Consider the following 19,957-nt stretch of genomic DNA (forward strand, 5'->3'; position numbering starts at 1 on the left):
TTCTACATATATATACTTTATATATACACACACACACACACACACACACACAGAAAAACTAGAAAACGAATAGGAATTTAAAAAGAATTTTTTTTTTTTTTTTTTTTTTTGGTTTTGAGACGGAGTCTGGCTCTGTCGCCCAGGCTAAAGTGCAGTGGTGCGATGTTGGCTCACTGCAACCTCTGCCTCCCGGGTTCAAGCAATTCTCCTGCCTCAGCCTTCTGAGTAGCTGGAACTACAGGTGCCTGCCACCACGCCTGGCTAATTTTTGCATTTTTAGTAGAGTTGAGGTTTCATCATGTTGGCCAGGCTGGTCTCAAACTCCTGACCTCAAGTGATCCTCCCGGCTTGGCCTCCCAAAGTGCTGGGACAACAGGCATGAGCCACCATACCCATCCAGAAAAGAAAAATAAATTCTTAGTTTTTCATTTGTAGCAATTTTGGAAAACGATAACAATTGCATACCTTATTTATTTAAGTTATTCCTCCTCTCCTTTTCTTTTTTTTTTTTTTGCGATGGAGTGTCACTCTTATCACCTAGACTGGAGTGCAGTGGTGCGATCTCGGCTCACTACAACCTGCCTGTCCTGGGTTCAAGTGATTTTCCTGCCTCAGCCTCCCAAGTAGTTGGGATTACAGACAGGCGACTCCACGCCTGGCTAATTTTGTATTTTTAGTAGAAATGGGGTTTCACTGTGTGGCCAGGCTGGTCTTGAACTCCTGACCGCAAGTGATCTGCTGGTCTTGGCTTCCCAAATGCTAGACCACTGTGCCTGGCCCTTCCTCTCCTTTTTAAATTACATCATTTGTCCTTCATTTCCATTTTGACAAGGTGACGTTTTCTCAGCACAGTGCTATTTACCAGAGATGGTAATGGGTTCAGGTACAATGGTGCGTGACACTGGGCAAGTTAAGATACGAAAAAGTGGTGACGGTTCTTTCCATTTACCCTGCCTTCTTTTTTATTTCTGTCCCCACTGTGTTGTGAGTATGATAAATTCAGAACTTGTGTGGAGGATTGAATCTGTGAAGGTACTTCACGAACAACGTGGAGCTTCTACCCTTGAACCAGGGGTGCTGAGGGCTAAGATTTGAAACTTGAAAAAAAATTTTCAGACATAAGTTTTACTTTTTAGTCACATAGACTTCTTTCTCTCAGGTGTGCAAGTAAAAGTTGACTTACTTTTACAAAGAAACAACTAGGGAAAAGGAGAATTAGTACATTTTGTTTCTCAGGTGTGATGGCTCATGCCTGTAATCCCAGGACTTTGGGAGGTTGAGGCAGGCAGATCACTTGAGGTCAGGAGTTCAAGATCAGCCTGGCCAACATGCTGAAACGCCGTCTTTACTAAAAATACAAAAATTAGCCAGGCGTGGTGGTGCATGCCTGTGGTCCCAGCTACTTGGGAGGCTGAGGCAGGAGAATCGCTTGAACCTGGGAGGCGGAGGTTGCAGTGAGCTGAGATCATGCCACTGCACCAAAAAATAAAAAGCCAAAATGTGTTTCTAACTTGTTTATTTTCTAACTATAAATTAGTCATTATTCTTTAGTTAATGAGAGAAAATGAACATATTTCCTATTGTCTACCACAGTTGAAACATTATAGCAACATTAAATGGACTAAGACAAAAAAAGACAAATAGAGTATAACAAGATTCAGATAATTCTACCTCTAACTTTTCCGAATGAAAATGTTCAGCCCAAAAGGAGTGAAATAAAGTGACCAAATAGCGTATTCTACTTCTTACATTCCTTTGAATAGTACTTCTATTTCCAGTCTTCTCTCTTTATTGGCAGTGCAGAAGGCATGGGCTTGATGTGCTTGGTGGGAAGGGGGAGCTTATCAGCTCACTGACTGGAAGATGTGTTCATAGTGAACTGGAAGGTGCAGGCTTCCGAATGGGATTTTGTTTTGAGCAATGGGTTCTAAGATGTCTTTGTAGAAAAGCTTTATGCCTAATGAATGGTTTAAAATACACCCCAAGTCTTGATTGTATGCAGGGAAGGATTTTTTTTTTTTTTTTTTTTTTTTTTTGAGACAGGGTCTGACTTTGTCACCTAGAGTGCAGTGGCGTGATGTTGGCTCACTGTAGCCTCAGCCTCCCAGGCTCAAGCAGTCCTGCCTCAGCCCCCGGAAGCAGCTGGGACTACACATGAGCACCACCACACCCAGCTAAATTTACGTCTGTTTCGTAGAGACGGGGTTTCACCATGTTGCCCAGGCTGGTCTCGAACTACTGAGCTCGAGTGATCTGCCTGCCTTGGCTTCCCAAAGTGTTTGGATGACAGGCCTGAGCCACGCACCCAGTCAGGACTTCTTGTTCTGTTTTGCTTGTGTGCTTGCTGGGGTGTAAGAACGAAATGACAACAGTTTTACCTTAAAGTGAATCGGTTTGGAATCACCCATTTGGAATTAGATAATGCTAACGAGGAGAAATCAGATGAAATAAGTTGAAAATCGAAATTGTGTGTTATTTTTTAAAAATGCAGTTTTAATATTTTCAAGTAGATATAGAAATACCAAATACAAATGTTGTAAAGTTATAAAATTTTGTTAATAGATGAAGATTATTTACAGTTAGCGGAGTTCATTTTATTTTTACTCAGACAGTTTAAAGTTTGACACTCATTGATTGAACAAATACTATTAAATATCTACTGTGTGCCCAATCGATCAGCTTGTAGTGTGCAGAACAGATTCAATGTGGACAAACTGTAAACTGGGAGGAGGCCAACGAGTTTGTCGTTTTAAGGCAGGCCAGAGATTATTATGGCCTAAACTAATTAATGTGTTAGGTGTTGGGATGGAAGAACACAAATAATTTTAAGAGATTTTAAAAACTTTTTTTGGATACAATATAGAATACATGTAGAAAATAGAATAAAACAGGTGTATTGATAAGTGTTAATTATAAAGTTAGCACCCTCATAACCACTACCTAGAAATAGAACTTCCACATCCACCCAGAAGCCCCGTAGGTGAAACAGCCCGGTCACAACTCTCCCTTTCCTCTAAAAGTAACCAGTATTCTGGATTTTGTACTTATCATGCCTTTGCTTTTTACTGTATTTATCACATCTACTCCTTAATATTATGGTATTGTTATATTGTATTATATGTTAAATTAATATTCCCAGGTATCATCCCTAAGAATTATGGCTTTGTTTTGTCTGTGTTTCAAAAAGATGCTTCAAATCTGTTAACTACAGAGTTGCCCTTAATTCCTCCTTTTTTCTCTCATGCAGTTCGAGCATTTCTTGGCTTATTATCTGGAATGACAATTCCGTCGTCTCTGTAACATCCGTGTTGATTTCAGTGGAGTGACTTGATTCCGTCGTCTCTGTAACATCCGTGTTGGTTTCAGGGGAGTGACTTGATTCCGTCGTCTCTGTAACATCCGTGTTGGTTTCAGGGGAGTGACTTGATTCCGTCGTCTCTGTAACATCCGTGTTGATTTCAGTGGAGTGACTTGATTCCGTCATCTCTGTAACATCCGTGTTGGTTTCAGGGGAGTGACTTGATTCCGTCGTCTCTGTAACATCCGTGTTGATTTCAGGGGAGTGACTTGATTCCGTCGTCTCTGTAACATCCGTGTTGATTTCAGGGGAGTGACTTGATTCCGTCGTCTCTGTAACATCCGTGTTGGTTTCAGGGGAGTGACTTGATTCCGTCGTCTCTGTAACATCCGTGTTGGTTTCAGGGGAGTGACTTGATTCCGTCGTCTCTGTAACATCCGTGTTGGTTTCAAGGGAGTGACTTGATTCCGTCGTCTCTGTAACATCCGTGTTGGTTTCAGTGGAGTGACTTGATTCCATTGTCGCTGTAACATCCGTGTTGGTTTCAGGGGAGTGACTTGATTCCGTCATCTCTGTAACATCCGTGTTGATTTCAGTGGAGTGACTTGATTCCATCGTCTCTGTAACATCCGTGTTGGTTTCAGTGGAGTGACTTGATTCCATCATCTCTGTAACATCCGTGTTGATTTCAGTGGAGTGACTTGATTCCGTCGTCTCTGTAACATCCGTGTTGGTTTCAGGGGAGTGACTTGATTCCTGGTTGTAGGCCATTTTTGCCTGCTTTGTGTGTATAGAATGTGTTGTATGATGGACATGATGTTTGTATTAGGACACAAGGTGAATGAGTATCTGGATTTTGGTATCTTCCTTAATGAAGGGTTGTTTTGTCTAGCAAGAGTTAATTTACTTGGGGATTAACTTGATCCTTTCAAGACTTGCTTTTAAACTGTTAGGGCTGGTTTAGAATAGTCTTTTCTCTAGGCTACATCAGCGCTACTCCTAAGGCTTGACCTTTTAGTGTCTACTAAATGCCTCTGCTGTTCTTCCCACTCTTCCCAGCCCTATGGGAGTTCAGGCAGTTGCTCAGCTCATGGCTGTCTGATGGCTGCTCTGTCCCCAGCAGCTCTTGGTTTTACCTTGTGGAGGCTTGCCCTGTCCATGCACGCCTTCGTGTTTGGCCAAAGACTCGAGGGGGCCTCTGTCAGGTGGGACACTGCAGCTTTTCTGGTGAGCTTCCTTCTCTGTGTTTTGTTTTTCATTTTTTTTTTTTTGAAACAGAGTCTCACTCTGTTGCCCGGGCTGGAGTGTGGTGTCACGATCTCGGCTCCCTGCAGCCTCTGCCCCGCAGGTTCAAGCAGTTATCCCTCCTCAGCCTCCCGAGTAGCCGGGATTGCAGGTGCCCACCACCATGCTTAGCTCACTTTTGTATTTTTGGTAGAGACGAGTTTTGCCTGTTTGCCAGGCTGGTCTTGAACTCCTGACCTCAAGTGATCTGCCCACCTTGGCCTCCCAAAGTGCTGGGATTACAGGCGTGAGCCATGGTGCCCAGACCTCTGGTATTTTGCTCTGCAGAGTTTCACAGATTAATGGGAACCTTACCCATTCAACTGTCTTGGGAGCTTTGCAAGACTACTGTTCTTCGTTTGAGCTTCCCCTCCCTACGTCACATGCTAGACATATCTGGGCCATCACCTTGTTTATTTTCTCTCAAGGATCATAGTCCTGTACTGCTTGTTATCCAGGATCTGAAAACAGTTATTTCATGCATCTTGTTTCATTTTATAATAGTTTACGACAGGAGGGCCAGTCTCACATTATGGTCAAAGTGAGAAGTATAATGGTAAATTTATCGAAAGATTTAAAACAGATCACTGCCATGATTTGTGGATGTTTTATGAAGATCACCCTGGTGCTCTCTTGAAAATAGACAAAGGAGGTGGAAAAAAGCTAACTAGAGGCTGTTGCAAGCTAGACTGGAAATGGGGTGAAATGGTTAGACTCAAGAAATACTTTCGCACTAGAACAATTAGGACCTGCTGTTGACTTGGTTGTGGGACGTGAAGATCAGGAGGAGTAAAAGGAGAGCTCTGGTGTTTGGCCTGAGCTACTGGAATGGCAGTGCCATTTAATGAGACAGAGAAGACTCGTCTCTCATCAGAGTCACCAGATGATGGGTGAGATTGAAGAGGAAATCAAGAATTTTTTTTGGATAAAATAAGTGTGAGTTGCCTATTAGACATCTAACTAGAGATGCCAAGTGGGCAGTTGGATGTATGAGTCCTGAAATCAGAGCAGAGGGCAGGCCTAGAAATCCCATTGTATTTTAAACCATGTAGTAGATTTCCATTGTATTTCCATTGTATTTTAAACCATGTAGTAGATTTCCATTGTATTTTAAACCATGTAGTAGATTTCCATTGTATTTCCATTGTATTTTAAACCATGTAGTAGATTTCCATTGTATTTCCATTGTATTTTAAACCATGTAGTAGATTAGAGAGTTTAGATGGAAAAGAGAAAAAGGTTAGAACTGATCACCTGGTCACTGGTCTAATTTAGACCTGGAGGTCTAATTTAGAAGGATGAACCTGTGAAGGAAACAGAGAAAGTGTAATTGGAGAGAAAGAACTAGAAACAGGAGAGTGTGATGTCATAATAGTCAAGAGAAAAGTGTCTAGGAGCGGTTGGGCCGTTGCTTTGAGTGCTTCTGAGAGTTCCAGGAAGATGAGGACAGAAATGTGTTCATTCGAGTTGGTAACGCAGAATTTGTTGGTGGTCTTGATGAGTTGTTTCAATGGAGGGGTAGAGAAAGAAGCCAGATTAGGCTGCTTTTATGAGGTAAAGAGATCTTGTATGTCTGAAATATTGTAAAATTAATTAATTAAAATAAAAAGTGAATGGGAGAGGAGGAGGAAGAGACAGCAGGTGTGGACCAGCAGTCTTAGGTGTGGACCAGCGGTCTTCGGTGTGGACCAGTGGTCTTCAGGGTGGGTGTTTGAACACCTTGGAGTTCACAAAGACTTCCCATTGGTGTGTGGGCAGTGTGCAGGGCAATTTCAGATTCTTAACTCCCACGTGTCATTCTCTGCATTTTAGTTCGCCGAAAGCATACCTGTGAGATCATCTTTCCCCTCCCTTTTTATGGTTGTACTTTGCCCACTCTAACTCCTGTTCATCCTTCAGCTCTCAGGTGTTCCTTAGGAAACTTTACAAGATCCCAAGACTACGTCAGGATCTCCTGATTACTCTTTTATAGTATTGTGGATATTTTCATTATAACACTTTTTACATATTATAGTTAAATAGTTAACTTAAAAATTATTTTCTTCATTTGACAAATATTTGAGTACTATGATTGCACTATGTATTGTTCTGGGTGCTCATATACATCAGAGAATAAAAAAGAAAAATCCCTGGGATAGGAGAGACAAACAGTAAATATAAAAAAGAAATATGCTAATAAACAGTTACAAATACCAAGAAAAAAGTAGATCTTGGTTAGGGAGATTGGGAGTGTATATTAGAGTCAAATCGTAATTAAAAATGGAGTAATAAGAATGAGCCTGCTTGAGATTTTGACTTTTTTTTTTTTAGACAGTCTTGCTCTGTCACCGAGGCCGGACTGCAGTGGCACCATCTCGGCTCACTGCAACCTCCACCTCCTAGGTTCAAGCCATTCTCCTGCCTCAGCCTCCCCAGTAGCTGGGATTACAGGTGTGCACCACCAGGCCCAGCTAATTTTTTTTGTATTTTTAGTAGAGATAAGGTTTTACCGTGTTGGCCAGGCTGGTCTCGAACTCCTGACCTCATGATCCACCCGCCTCAGCCTCCCAAAGTGCTGGGATTACAGGCGTGCACCGTTGTGCCCAGCCGAGACTTTGACTTTTGAACCGACTTCAACAGTTAAGGGAAGGAGAGAGCCTGTGAAAGGGAGCAGTGAGTGCAAAGGCCTTAAGTCAAGAGGGTGACTGACATGTTGAGGAAAAGCAAAGAGGCGAGTCTGGCTGGAGCCAACTGGATGAGAGAGAGGAGTATAAGAGATGAGGCCAGAGAGGTAACAGGGCTGGATCACGTAGAGCCTTCTAGGTCAGCATAAGGACTGCGACTTTTACTGTGAGTAAAACGAGAAGCTTTTGATAATTGCAAGCATGTTTTGACTTCTGTTTTAAAAAGATCACTCTGGATGCTCTATTTTGAATGGTGAGATAGATTTGGGAGACTGGCAAAAGATAATGGTGGCTTAGAGCAGTGTGACGGTGGAGGTGGTAATTTTCAGGATATATTCCGAAAATGGGAAGAGCAGGATTTCCTGATGAGTTGGATATAGGCGTATAAAAAAAGAGACTCGTATGGTTTTGGCTTGAACAGCTGGCTGGATGCACACCATGAATCAAGGCGCAATGAGTGAAGCAAGTTGAGAGAAGGCCAGGAGGTCACTTGTCGATGTGTTAACAGTGGGGCAGATATTCCATATACCAGTAAAGCAAAGGTACATACAAGTGTGGATTTCCGTAGGAAGTAAACACTTGGGAGTTATCAGTATGTGCATGATACTGAACGGTGAATACCAAGGGAATGAGTGTAGGTGGAGAAGAGAAGACTACAAAGAACGGGCGCTTGGGACACTCCTGAGGAGTTGGAAAGAAAAAGAACCAGTAAGATAGGAAGAAAGCTTAGAGTGCCGTATCTTGAAAGCCAAGGGAAGAGAGTAGAATAAGGAAGAGGGACTGAGCGGTTGTGTAAAACACTGCTGATAGATCAAGCACAGTGACTAAGGATACATTGTGGTGGCAGCAACGTGGAGGTCGTCAGTGACCCTGATGAATTATGCCGATGATTATTTGATTAAACTCTATTTTTCCTATGAAAGCTTCCATGATAAAAGAGACCAAATATGTTATTTCTCATTATTATATCTCCAAAGCGTTGTTCCTGGAGTGCACCAGTGGGATAAATACGTAGGTCCCAGAGCCTCTGGGAGGACTAGAACTGGGCTCAGAAGTTATGTAGACAAGAAGAATGCCTCGAATCAATCCTCCTACTCTGTTGGTTTAGTGGTGACAGTGCTGCGCGGCACAGGCGTGTTAGTGCGCGACACAGGCGTGTTAGTGCGTGGCACAGGCATTAGTGCGCGGCACAGGCGTGTTAGTGCGTGGCACAGGCATTAGTGCATGGCACAGGCGTGTTAGTGCGTGGCACAGACGTGTTAGTGCGTGGCACAGGCATTAGTGCACGGCACGGGCGTGTTAGTGCGCGGCACGGGCGTGTTAGTGCGTGGCACGGGCGTGTTAGTGCGTGACACAGGCGTGTTAGTGCGTGGCACAGGCATTAGTGCACGGCACAGGCGTGTTAGTGCGTGGCACAGGCATTAGTGCGCGGCACAGGCGTGTTAGTGTGTGGCACAGGCATTAGTGCACAGCACAGGCGTGTTAGTGCGTGGCACAGACGTGTTAGTGCGTGGCACGGGCGTGTTAGTGCGCGGCACAGGCGTGTTAGTGCGCGGCACAGACGTGTTAGTGCGCGGCACGGGCGTGTTAGTGCGTGGCACAGACGTGTTAGTGCGCGGCACGGGCGTGTTAGTGCGCGGCATGGGCGTGTTAGTGCGCGGCACGGGCGTGTTAGTGCGTGGCACAGGCATTAGTGCGCGGCACGAGCGTGTTAGTGCGCGACACGGGCGTGTTAGTGCGTGGCACAGACGTGTTAGTGCGTGGCACAGGCATTAGTGCGTAGCACAGGCGTGTTAGTGCGTGGCACAGACGTGTTAGTGCGCGGCACAGGCATTAGTGCGCGACACGGGCGTGTTAGTGCGTGGCACAGACGTGTTAGTGCACGGCACAGGCATTAGTGCGCGGCACAGGCGTGTTAGTGCGCGGCACAGACGTTAGTGCGTGGCACAGGCGTTAGTGCGCGGCACAGGCGTGTTAGTGCGCGGCACAGACGTTAGTGCGCGGCACAGGCGTGTTAGTGCGTGGCACAGGCGTTAGTGCGCGGCACGGGCGTGTTAGTGCGCGGCACAGGCGTTAGTGCGCGGCACAGGCGTGTTAGTGCGCGGCACAGGCGTTAGTGCGCGGCACAGGCGTGTTAGTGCGCGGCACAGACGTTAGTGCGCGGCACGGGCGTGTTAGTGCGCGGCACAGGCATTAGTGCGCGGCACAGGCGTGTTAGTGCGTGGCACAGACGTTAGTGCGCGGCACAGGCATTAGTGCGCGGCACAGGCGTGTTAGTGCGCGGCACAGACGTTAGTGCGCGGCACAGGCGTGTTAGTGCGTGGCACAGACGTTAGTGCGCGGCACAGGCATTAGTGCGCGGCACAGGCGTGTTAGTGCGCGGCACAGACGTTAGTGCGCGGCACAGGCATTAGTGCGCGGCACGGGCGTGTTAGTGCGCGGCACAGGCGTGTTAGTGTGTTACGCTGTCATCACTAACACTGTTCACCTCGCTGGAGCCCCCGCTGTTGGTGTGTCCGGAAGCTGAGGGGGCTGCTGCCTCTGCCACCCGTTGCTGGAATTGTCTGTAAATATTCACGTCCCGGCTTTTTCATGTCACAAGAGTGTTTTAAAGCACGTGATGAGTGAGTCTGATTGAGGTGATTAGGTCACGTACCTGGGCTTTAATTACAAGCAAGGCTGGGCAGCAAGTACGTGGCATTTTCAGTTTCTGTTGTGGGAGGTAGACTCTGCCTTAAAATGTGGAGTTCCCACACAGACTAAGGGGGTCAGATATCACACGGCAGGGAAGCGTGATGGATGCCTGCCACAGTGCAAGATAAATAGATGGGATAGATTTTGTGGGGTATGCGTGAAAAGGTAATAGTTGAAACCATAGGATTAGGGAAGGGGTCTTTTGGATGGTTATTTGTGTGGGTTGTTCACAAACAAGAGCTTCCTCTAAAATTCAGCCTGTGCTTCGTGGTGATGTCGCATCTACCCAAGAAGGGTTCCTTTTTTAAAAATTCACATAAAGTTGCTCTGTGGATTAGTGAAGGCTTTGGATTCAGGCTATAGAATCCAGATGTTCTGAGGACAGGAATTTAGAAAATGTCTGCAGGTAGGAAAGGAAAAGAGTGGAGAATAAGAATTTAGAGCTAGGATAATTCTTTAATGGAAGCCACTTGAAAATTTTAAAGACGTTCCTTTTTTAACTCTGTGGTTAATTTTTTTTTTTTTTTTTTCCCGGTACCAGCTAGAGTTTGCAAAGAAGGTGAACTGACAATAGCTATTAGGTTTAGAAACAAGGAGGTTTTTTATTTGCTCTTTTAGAGCGTGTGGTTCAGTAGAGAGGTGAGGATAGAAACTAGCTGATCATTCATTCATTTGTCATTCATTCCTTCATCTAACAAAAGAGGAACAGATAGGGAGGAGAAGTAATTTTTAATGACTGCTTACATGTCAGACAGTCCCTGAGGAATACAGAAGACGGTTTCTATCCTTAAAGACTTCACAGTGTGGTATGTTAGAGAAGAATAATTATTGCTAACACAGTGTGGTAAGTGCTGACGAGCTATGTAAGCTGTGTAGCATGCTGTATGAGAAACAGAAGGTGTACAAAATTCAGCACAGGAGTAGGAAGGGGTTGAAATATTTCCTTTGTAGCTAATTCTCGAACGTTTGGTAGCCGTTTCATTCATTCAGTATTCATGCCCTAAATGTCTGTTAAGCACTTACCAGAGTGGCAGCTGCTGTTGTAGGTGCTTTGGATCCATCAGCGAATGAATGAAACAGAGATCTTAGCCTTTGTGGAGCGTACATTCTCGTAGAGAATAGTAAGGAAATATAATCAATAAGTCATAAAATATGTTAGAGGGCAAATGCTGTGTATAGGAAAAAGCAGAGCAAGTAAAGGGAAAAGGACACGTGCATTCTTTTTTGGCTGTGTTACATTTTAAAATAAGGTGTAGATTATACTGAAAACATTGAACATTCATTTTGTTTTCAAGCCTACACAAAAGCAGTAAGAACTGTATAATGAATCTCCCTATACTAATCACTCAGATACACCAGTTTCGAAAATTTGGCCACACTTCCTTCCTGTATCCTTTTTTCTTTTTCCTCCTTTCTTTACCAAAGATTTTAAAGCCAATCCCTCGCATGGTGTCATTTTGCTCTGCAGACTTTAATATGCATCTCTAAAATATATGGACATTTTCTTGCATAACGACAGAACAACTAAACCTAATACTAACACAAAAAAGGCATTTGAACCAAGACTGGAAGGAAGTGAAGTCTTCCCCTAGTAGCTTGTGCAAAGGCCTTAAGGATCAGGAGCATGCTTAGCATATTTGAGGAGTAGCAAGGAGTCCCGGGTGGTAAAGCATATGGTGACCCAGGGAAGGACGAGAAGAGATGAGGCCTTGCAGGCTACTGAGAGGACTTTGGCTCTACTTTGAGCTGAATGGGGACCTATGGCAGGGTTTTCAGCTGAGGACTGACAAGGACAACTTTATGTTTGAAAGGGTCACTTTAAGTGTTCCATTAAGAATACACTGTAGAAGATAAGGGGCGCTCAGTTAGAAGGCTGTCATGGATTAAAAGGTGTATTTTTGTTTAGTGGTTCATTCTAGGTGTTGGCAGTGGAGACGGCAAGAAGTGCTTGGATTTTGGGTATGTTTTAAAGCTAGAGCTAACTGGATTTCCTGACTGCGGCTTGAGAGCGAGAGGAAGGCATTACGAAGACTCATAGGCTTTTGGCCTGAGTAACAGGAAGGACGGAGCAGGTTTGGGGGCACCATCAGGAGTGGAAATGACGTCTTGCCATGTTGCCCAGGCTGGTCTCGAACTCCTGGCCCAAAGGGACCCTCCTGCCTTGACCTCCAAAGTGCTGGGATTACAGGTGTGAGCCATCACACTTGGCCAGGAGTTGAGTTTTGAGCACGTAGAGTTTGAAATGTTTATTGGACATGAAAGTGGGTAACTAGGCGGATAGTGAAAGCTGGAAGTAGGGAGAGAGGTAGCATAAAGCGTTCATCTCTGGATTCCCTGGATTCCCAAGAGCCTGTCGCCAGGGTACTGGAAAGTACTGACTGATTTATTTAGAGACATTCGCAGAGTCTGACAAGAAAATCACTGAGGTGGTTCGGTAACCTGAAAGACTCTGATATATCCCTTCCTTCCTTTTCTATCCTGAACTCAGTAGAATTTGGGTTTTAAAAAAAAAAAAAAAAAAAAAAAACAACACACTGTTTTTCTGACATTTTCTGAACCTGACCTACTTAGGAAACTTGTTCCACAGTGTCATCTTTTTCTTCCTAACTGTAGCAGCACTAGAGAGAGATCGTCACCGCAGGTAACCAGGTGGTGGTTATTCTGGGGGTGGATGCCGTGGAAAGGACGTTGTCAACACAGATTGCTTTCCATAGCTGCAGTCAGCAGTGCAGACTGATTGTGATGGTGTCTGTTATTTCTCCTTTTAAAAGGGAGCATTTCTCATCCCCTTTTTGGATCGTTTGGAATTCTGATTACATGTCTCGGGGTCATGTGGAAGATGGACACACCACCTGAGGATGTGAAACAGTAGTTTGAACTGTTATGGTAGCTGGCGTCTGTGTGACTGATTTTAAGTAACTGGGTGTTCAGAGGTAGGGATCCTCCTATGCCTGCACGGGTGAGTGAGCCGGAATGCAGTCTGTGGCTTCCCTGGTTCACAGGGAAGGGTTGGTAACACCGAAGGGGTCAGCGTCTCATGAGGCTGTAGCGATCGTTTGCATACATCGGCTCTCGCTCCTCTGAAAAAAATGAGAGCAAGCAGGAGGACACTGAATCACTTCTTGCCTTTTTTCTGCAGGAGATGCATCGCAGGTTTGAGAACGCTCCTGATTCTGCCAAAACAAAAGCTCTGCAAACGGTTATTGAGATGAAGGTAAGTGAGAATCTAGTAAAGAATCTTATGAATCACCTTATACTTTTTTTTTTTTTTTTCAGCCCAGAGGTCTTTTATTTATTTATTTTTTTAACACCTATTATGCCATGAATTCATAGGGAATAGGTTCCAGCAGCTCAGGCTCCTTCCCATTGGTTCTCACAAAGTGTGCTTCTCTGGGTGGAGCAGGCTGGCGCTTCAGTTGAACCCAGGTACCTTTCTCTTTGGCTTCTTTCTTTTTCTGATCATTTTCCTTCACGCGTTTCAGGAAGCTATCTCGGCTCTTAGAGTGCTTAATGTGCTCAATGCGCACATTAATTCTCTTGGCAAGAATCTTGCCCTTAACTTGTTTGTTTACAACAATGCCAACAGCATGCTGGGTAACACTGTAGACTCTCCCAGTTTTGCCATGGTAACACTTGTGGGGCATTCCTTTTTGAACAGTGCCCATTCCCTTGATGTCTACGATATCACCTTTCTTATAGATTCGCATATATGTGGCCAAAGGAACAACTCCATGTTTTCTAAAAGGCCTAGAGAACATATATCGGGTGCCTCTCCTCTTTCCCTTTGTGTTCGTCATTTTGGCGAATTACTGGAAGATGGCGGTTCCGGCCGAAAGGAAGGCTCACCTTATACTTTTAAGTGATCAAAAACTTCCATGTGTGAGTGTTAGGAAATGGCATGTAATAGTATTTTACTTATTTGGAGATTAAGAGTGAGAATCAATGTCAATGATATCCTAAAAGAATTTCAAATTTTTTTCCTTTTACTTGTAGACCGTAATTCAAATTGGACCAAAAAGAGGTGAACAGAATTTCTTTAAATCAGCTATTCGCAAATGTCTTGGTCTTAGGACCCCTTTATTCTCTTAAAGTGACAGACTCACTTCCTTCATTTTAAAGGAAGACGTCTACCGAATACCAAAGCTGGGTAACCATAGCTTGTCAGTTGTTCTTTCAGGTAAAAACGGTGTTCCGTGAAGAAATACTGAATTCAGCTTACAACTCAAAGCAACACACAAGTACTGTGCTTAGGGACAACCATCGTATTTCAGCGCGCAGCTTCATTCTGTTTTCTCACACACAATATATTAAAAGTATATGTACTCCAGAGTTGAGATTGATTGATTGATTGATTGATTGATTGATTTTGAGACAGTCTTACTCTGTCACCCAGCCTGGAGTGCAGCGGCGCAATCTTGGCTTTCTGCAAGCTCCGCCTCCGGGGTTCATGCTATTCTCTTGCCTCAGCCTCCCAAGTAGCTGGGAATAAGGTGGCTGCCACTGTGCCTGGCTAATTTTTTGTATTTTTAGTAGAGACAGGGTTTCACCGTGTTCGCCAGGATGGTCTCCATCTCCTGACCTTGTGATCCGCCTGCCTTGGCCTCCCAAAGTGCTGGGATTACAGGCATGAGCCACTGCGCCTGGCCGAGATTTATTAAAAGTAATACTTTTTACTGCTTCTTAAAGGACAGTCTTAGGTGAAGTGGTCTTTTAAAAATTTTTCTTATTTTTCATTTTTTTCCTACAAGTACTTGACGTGACAAATATTAATGTAATGACTACAAGTATGATTTGATGCATTGCCTTGATTTGTGCTAAGGCACCAGCAATTTTACCCATCGTTGCTTTATATCTTTAGCGCAGACAGTGGAAAGGTCAAGTGACATCATGGTATTATTATGAAAATAGTTTTAATCGTGCATACTTTGTGAAAGGGTCGAGGGTACCCTGAGGGCCCCACAGACCATCCTTTGAAAACCTCTGCCTTAAGTTAATGAATATTTAGAAATCTTTAGGCTGTTCAGTATAGTGATTAAGAGCTTGCTTTCTAAGTTAAACTCCCCGGATTCAAAATCTCGCTTCACTTAACCAACTGTAAGATACGGAGCAAATCACCTATGCCTCAGTTTCTTTATCAACAAATGGTGATAGTAATAGTACTCATCCAGTGGGTCGTTTTGAGGTTTAGTGAAAACATGTGAAAACACTTTGAACGGGACCTAGCGCATAGTAAACAATCTGTACTAGCTGCTGCTGCTGTTATTTTTGTTAACAATCTTCTTTCTCATAAAAGCTTGTGTAGTTAGGGACATCCCCCCACAACTGCTTCTTCATATCCTCCGGAAAGCTCAATCCTGTATTTTGCATTGTGGGCCTTCATTTAATATTTGTTGATATGACAAGAATATTTAGTTAATGGTATATAAATAATTTTATGTAAATAGGTAGTTATGGGAACCGTTGTCTTAATTTGGATGATTTCCTCTTAAAACTTTATATTGTATACATCTTTATTCTCAGTGGGGAAAGGATTTACCAAATTCCAAATTAGTGGGTTCTGGGTTCTTTGTAGTTAATTAGTAGTCTTAAGTATCATCTTGTAAAGGGTCTTTAGAATGGTTCAGTTGCATGGTTTACCTTTTTCACATTCACCACAAGTTTATCTGTCATGTTATTTCCTGATCCTTGTTAACACCTAAGAATAAAACACACGAATGTACCTATGTTCACAAAATTATTTGTTTAACCACCTTTTGACAGAATGAGGACGAGTAGTAGTAGTACTTGGTGGCACTGGATGCATTTTAAGTTGTGGGAACCTTCAGCCGTTCTGCTAAGAAGGAGAAAGATTCTGGTGGCCCAGTGGGGTCAAGAGGATGCGATGCTGAAATCACAACAGAAATCGCTGTGTTGCTGAGAACGTGGAATGCGCCTAAGAGAATTATGAAAATCTAGAATAGTCTTTAGGGAAAGTAGGGAGGAAAGATGACTGAAGTAAAAGAGCCCCGTCATCTTCAAGGTGATGCCATTTTCTTCGCCTTCTCCTCTTTCGCCTCTTCTTCCTCCTCCTCTTCTTCCTCCCTTTCCTCTTCTTATCCCTTCTCCCACCATTTTCCCTCATTCCAGCCTTTCCTTCTTTGCCCCCCTTCTTCTGTTTCTCCTCCTCCCCTTTCTCTGCTATTTGTTTGTTTGTTTTTCCGTCACCGGTGGAGGAACAGGGAGGAACTGCTGCACTGCTCTAGGGTTAGAGTGTTGCTGGTAGAGATAAGGCAGAGTGATTGGGATGCAAATGAATTGAGGGTGATCATGACAGAGTAGTTTGGAGGTTGGGCCTGGACTGTACCCTGGATGTGGAAAGAATAAAATTCAGGTGGACTGACAGGTTGGGAGAAAATGTAAAAGTCAGGAAAGTGGAATTCTCTTTGAGGTTGAACAGGAAATAATCAGAGTGACGGTACGCCAGGCCTGGGGAAGAGAGTTCTGGGTGTTGATAGGATCCAGAGTACAATCCTATGAACTGGATTGCTGAAATGGACTGGAGGATGAGATCATTGCAATTAAGGGCGTCAAGGAATTCTGACATTGCAATCCTCGGATTATGGCAAGAGTGGTGATTGAAGGGGATATTGTAAGCCAGGTGCCAAAGACTTCCAAAAATGGGCAGGAGTGATTGAGAAATCCCTGGATGGCAGCAGTGGGGAGGGGCGGGTGAAGAGGAGTATGAGCTTTCCATAAAGGGAAACAGCCTTGAGGAGCTAGGAGAACATCAACCCTTTCCCCTGCTCCTTTGTGGTGTTGGGGGATTACTGGCCTTCACTGGAGAGAGTTCATGGGAAAAAGGTTGAGCATTTGGGGATTTGACAAAGAGCAGAGGATTTCAGTAAGTCCAGTGGGATTGGTTGGTCAATGACGGAAGGGCTGGGGCTGGGGAAGTACAGAGTAGTAAAGTGAGAAGGAATTTATTTATTTAAATATTACACATTCCAGAAGTAAGAAACCTGGTTGGAATGACTCTCCTCAAACCCAGCATTGGTACCAGTTGGGTTGGTGCTAGAACTAGTTGAGAGTATTAGGCCTTAATTTTCTGGCCTGATTTCCTTGGTAAGTTTTGTGGTCAGTCAGTACCTGCTTCCTGGTTTTCAGAGCTGGAGTCATGATCCCTTTTTGGGAAGAAGGTTTTATGGTGCATGATTTGGTAGTGAGGGTGCTAATTTGTCAAAAGCTGCCTCTGTCTGTGTTTGGGGTAGGGGAGAAGATAGATAATATTTTTTAAGGGCCTTGTAGAGACTTTCTAGAAGCTCTGTGCAGGCGCAGGCTGCCCTGTGATGTGCAGAGTTGGAGTTCCCACCTGCGACTAAATTGTCTGAAGTGGAGCCCCAGTGCTGCTGGAGATACACTTCACTCTTTCAGCTGGTCCAGTTTCATTACCACTCAGGCTAATGACAGAGGAGAACTTACATTTAACTTTCACTTTCTTTCATTTGTAGGCTAGTCATATGCTTATGCCTAGTATTTTAGTCTTTTTTAAGGGGCTGTGTTCCGATATTTCCAGAGAAATTTTATAGCAATCTTAAAAGTAAATTTTCAGGTGGTGCAGTTGAAGTAGGACTTCTTATAGGTCAGTCATTTCACATGAGTAAATCAAAATCCCGATTCAGGGATAGAATGACGCTGATTGTATTAATTCAGTACAATGGATTTTGAACAGATACATTTTAATTTGAGTGAATTTATAAAAGAAAATTTTCGTGGTGATATTTTTAAAGGTCATGTGATGAGCGAGACAGAGGAATACATCCTCTCTTTTCCCCTCCCTTGAACCTGAAATGGCTAGGTGGAGTTTTCTCAAGATAAACCTTAATCTCTCCTATCTTCATGCTGTGAGAATTAAGGAGACTTAATCAAGAAATCATTGAGGTGAAGAAGAAAAGGAAGTTAATTTCAAAATAGCTTCCAAAGGAATGGTTTCTCTAAAACTCCAAGTGAAGTAAAGCTACACTTAATTTCTGCTCTTTAAGGCCTCTGTTTCTTCGGTGAGTAGCCTATGCGCCTACAGATGTGTAAAACTCTTCCTTCCGTGCAGGAGTGTTTCTGTCAGTTCAGGAGAGGTCAAGTAGTCTGGGGAGAAACGGGGTGCTGCGACAGACAAAATCAAGAAATTGAATATGAAGTAATGTTCTGTTAGAAGGTGATATTTGTGGTAGAGATGATGATTTATAAGGACAGTGATTTTAAAAAGTTACGAATTATTTTAAATGTATGGAGAAGTGTAGACAAGAAGGATTTCTAACATGATAAATAACAACTTAATTATTCCCTCATTTTTCTGCAATGGGGTGTTAGGTAATTTTTATTATTGCACATATCGCTGTACGCATTACTGTATAAATCTTTGAAACTCTCTTACTTTTTTCCCCTCCTTTGGGGCATAATACGTTTTTTAGGGGTTACCAAATAAATGATAAAATATTAGAACTAGAAAAGGCTTTACTATTAATATTGGAAATTTTTTTCACCAAAAATTTGTAATTTCTGATGCGAAGAAATTTTAACCAGTTTTTCATTGCATTTACTTTAGTAATTTAGTAATTATTTTCAACTTTAATTTAAGGGATTCAGAACTGGAGGCAGCCATAGAGGAAAAATCATACTGTGGATATGAGTACTTCTCCTCCCACTCAAAAGGCTGTAAAGGATGTATTTTAGAAGGAAGGCACTGGCCGGGCGTGGTGGCTCATGCCCTTAAGGCCCACCACTTTGGGAGTCCGAGGCAGGTGGATCACATGAAGTCAGGAGTTTGAGACCAGCCTGGCCAACATGGCGAAACCCTGTCTCTACTAAAAATAGAAAAATTAGCTGGGCGTGGTAGTGCACACTTACAATCCCAGCTACTTGGGAGGCTGAAGCAGGAGAGCTGCTTGAACCCGGAGGCAGAGGTTGTGGTGAGCTAAGATCGTGCCACTGCATTCAAGCCTGGACTACAGAGTGAGACTCTGTCTCAAAAAAAGGAAGCAAGGCACCAATTGCTGGACGTTTTTTCTGTATATTTGTCTATCTTTATTAAATGTAAATCTTTAAATATCATGTTATTCAGCTTTTCTGGGCTTTTGTGAATACTTCAATCACTAAATCTTCTCTTGTCTTCAGGATTCAAAAATTTCCTCTATGGAGCGTGGGCTCCGAGACCTGGAAGAGGAGATTCAGATGCTGAAATCGAATGGGGCTTTGAGTACTGAGGAACGGGAGGAAGAAATGAAGCAAATGGAAGTGTATCGGAGCCATTCTAAATTTATGAAAAATAAGGTAATGGCCTGTGAGACTTTTGATTCTTAAAGGGGGTTTGAAAAATTGATGCCTATTTTTTACTTCTCTAACAATGATAAAACTGTATTTTACACTGTTTTATCAGGTTTAAGGGAAGAATACTTTTAGCACAGTTCTTTCAAATGAAACTTCTCCAGAATTAAAGTCAGAATTACTGACTTAGATAGTTATTACCAGTTTTTACTTATAAAGACGATTCTCTGTATGAGGCTACATATGTATTTTCACGGTTTAACTTTTCATATCTATTAGTACTTCCGAAAAACTTCCAGATGAGTTTTTCTCAGTATGTGAAATATCAAGTTCTTTACCTCTTGTGAATTATTTAAAAAGTCAAAACCCTAAGAGGCTTGAGATGGAGTTTCGCTCTTGTCACCCAGGCTAGAGTGCAGTGGTGTGATCTCAGCTCAGTGCAGCTTCTGCCTCCATGTTCAAGTGATTCTCCTGCCTCAGCCTCCTCAGTAACTGGGATTACAGGTGCATACCACCACGCCTGGCCAATTTTTTTTCTATTTTTGGTAGAGACGGGGTTTCATCATGTTGGCCAGGCTGGTCTTGAACTCCTGATCCCATGATCCACCTGGCTCAGCCTCCCAAAGTGCTGGGATTACAGGCGTGAGCCACCGTGCCCAGCCCTAAGAGGCTTTTTAATGAAATGGGTTAAATGACATTCCGTTTCCCCTCCAAATACAGT

At 43.4% G+C, this 19,957-nt stretch overlaps 2 protein-coding genes across 15 annotated transcripts in view; one reads left to right on the top strand and one right to left on the bottom strand.

Moving 5' to 3' along the window:
- Window positions 1-19,957, top strand: part of ERC1 (ELKS/RAB6-interacting/CAST family member 1) — a 547,409-nt gene that overhangs the window by 96,846 nt on the left and 430,606 nt on the right. For all 14 annotated transcript variants that reach the window (XM_073020334.1, XM_073020331.1, XM_073020338.1 and 11 more), the window contains 2 exons: window positions 13,079-13,153; window positions 19,087-19,242. In XM_073020334.1, coding sequence (XP_072876435.1) covers window positions 13,079-13,153; window positions 19,087-19,242 — 231 coding nt within the window. The remainder of the gene's footprint in view (window positions 1-13,078; window positions 13,154-19,086; window positions 19,243-19,957) is intronic.
- On the bottom strand, window positions 13,223-13,790 carry LOC119620725 (large ribosomal subunit protein eL21-like). Its single transcript, XM_037988644.2, has one exon. The coding sequence runs from the start codon at window positions 13,734-13,736 to the stop codon at window positions 13,254-13,256; it is 483 nt and encodes a 160-aa protein (XP_037844572.1). The 5' UTR covers window positions 13,737-13,790; the 3' UTR covers window positions 13,223-13,253.

This window comes from Chlorocebus sabaeus, chromosome 11 (genome assembly GCF_047675955.1).
Source record: "Chlorocebus sabaeus isolate Y175 chromosome 11, mChlSab1.0.hap1, whole genome shotgun sequence".
Lineage (NCBI taxonomy): Eukaryota > Metazoa > Chordata > Mammalia > Primates > Cercopithecidae > Chlorocebus > Chlorocebus sabaeus.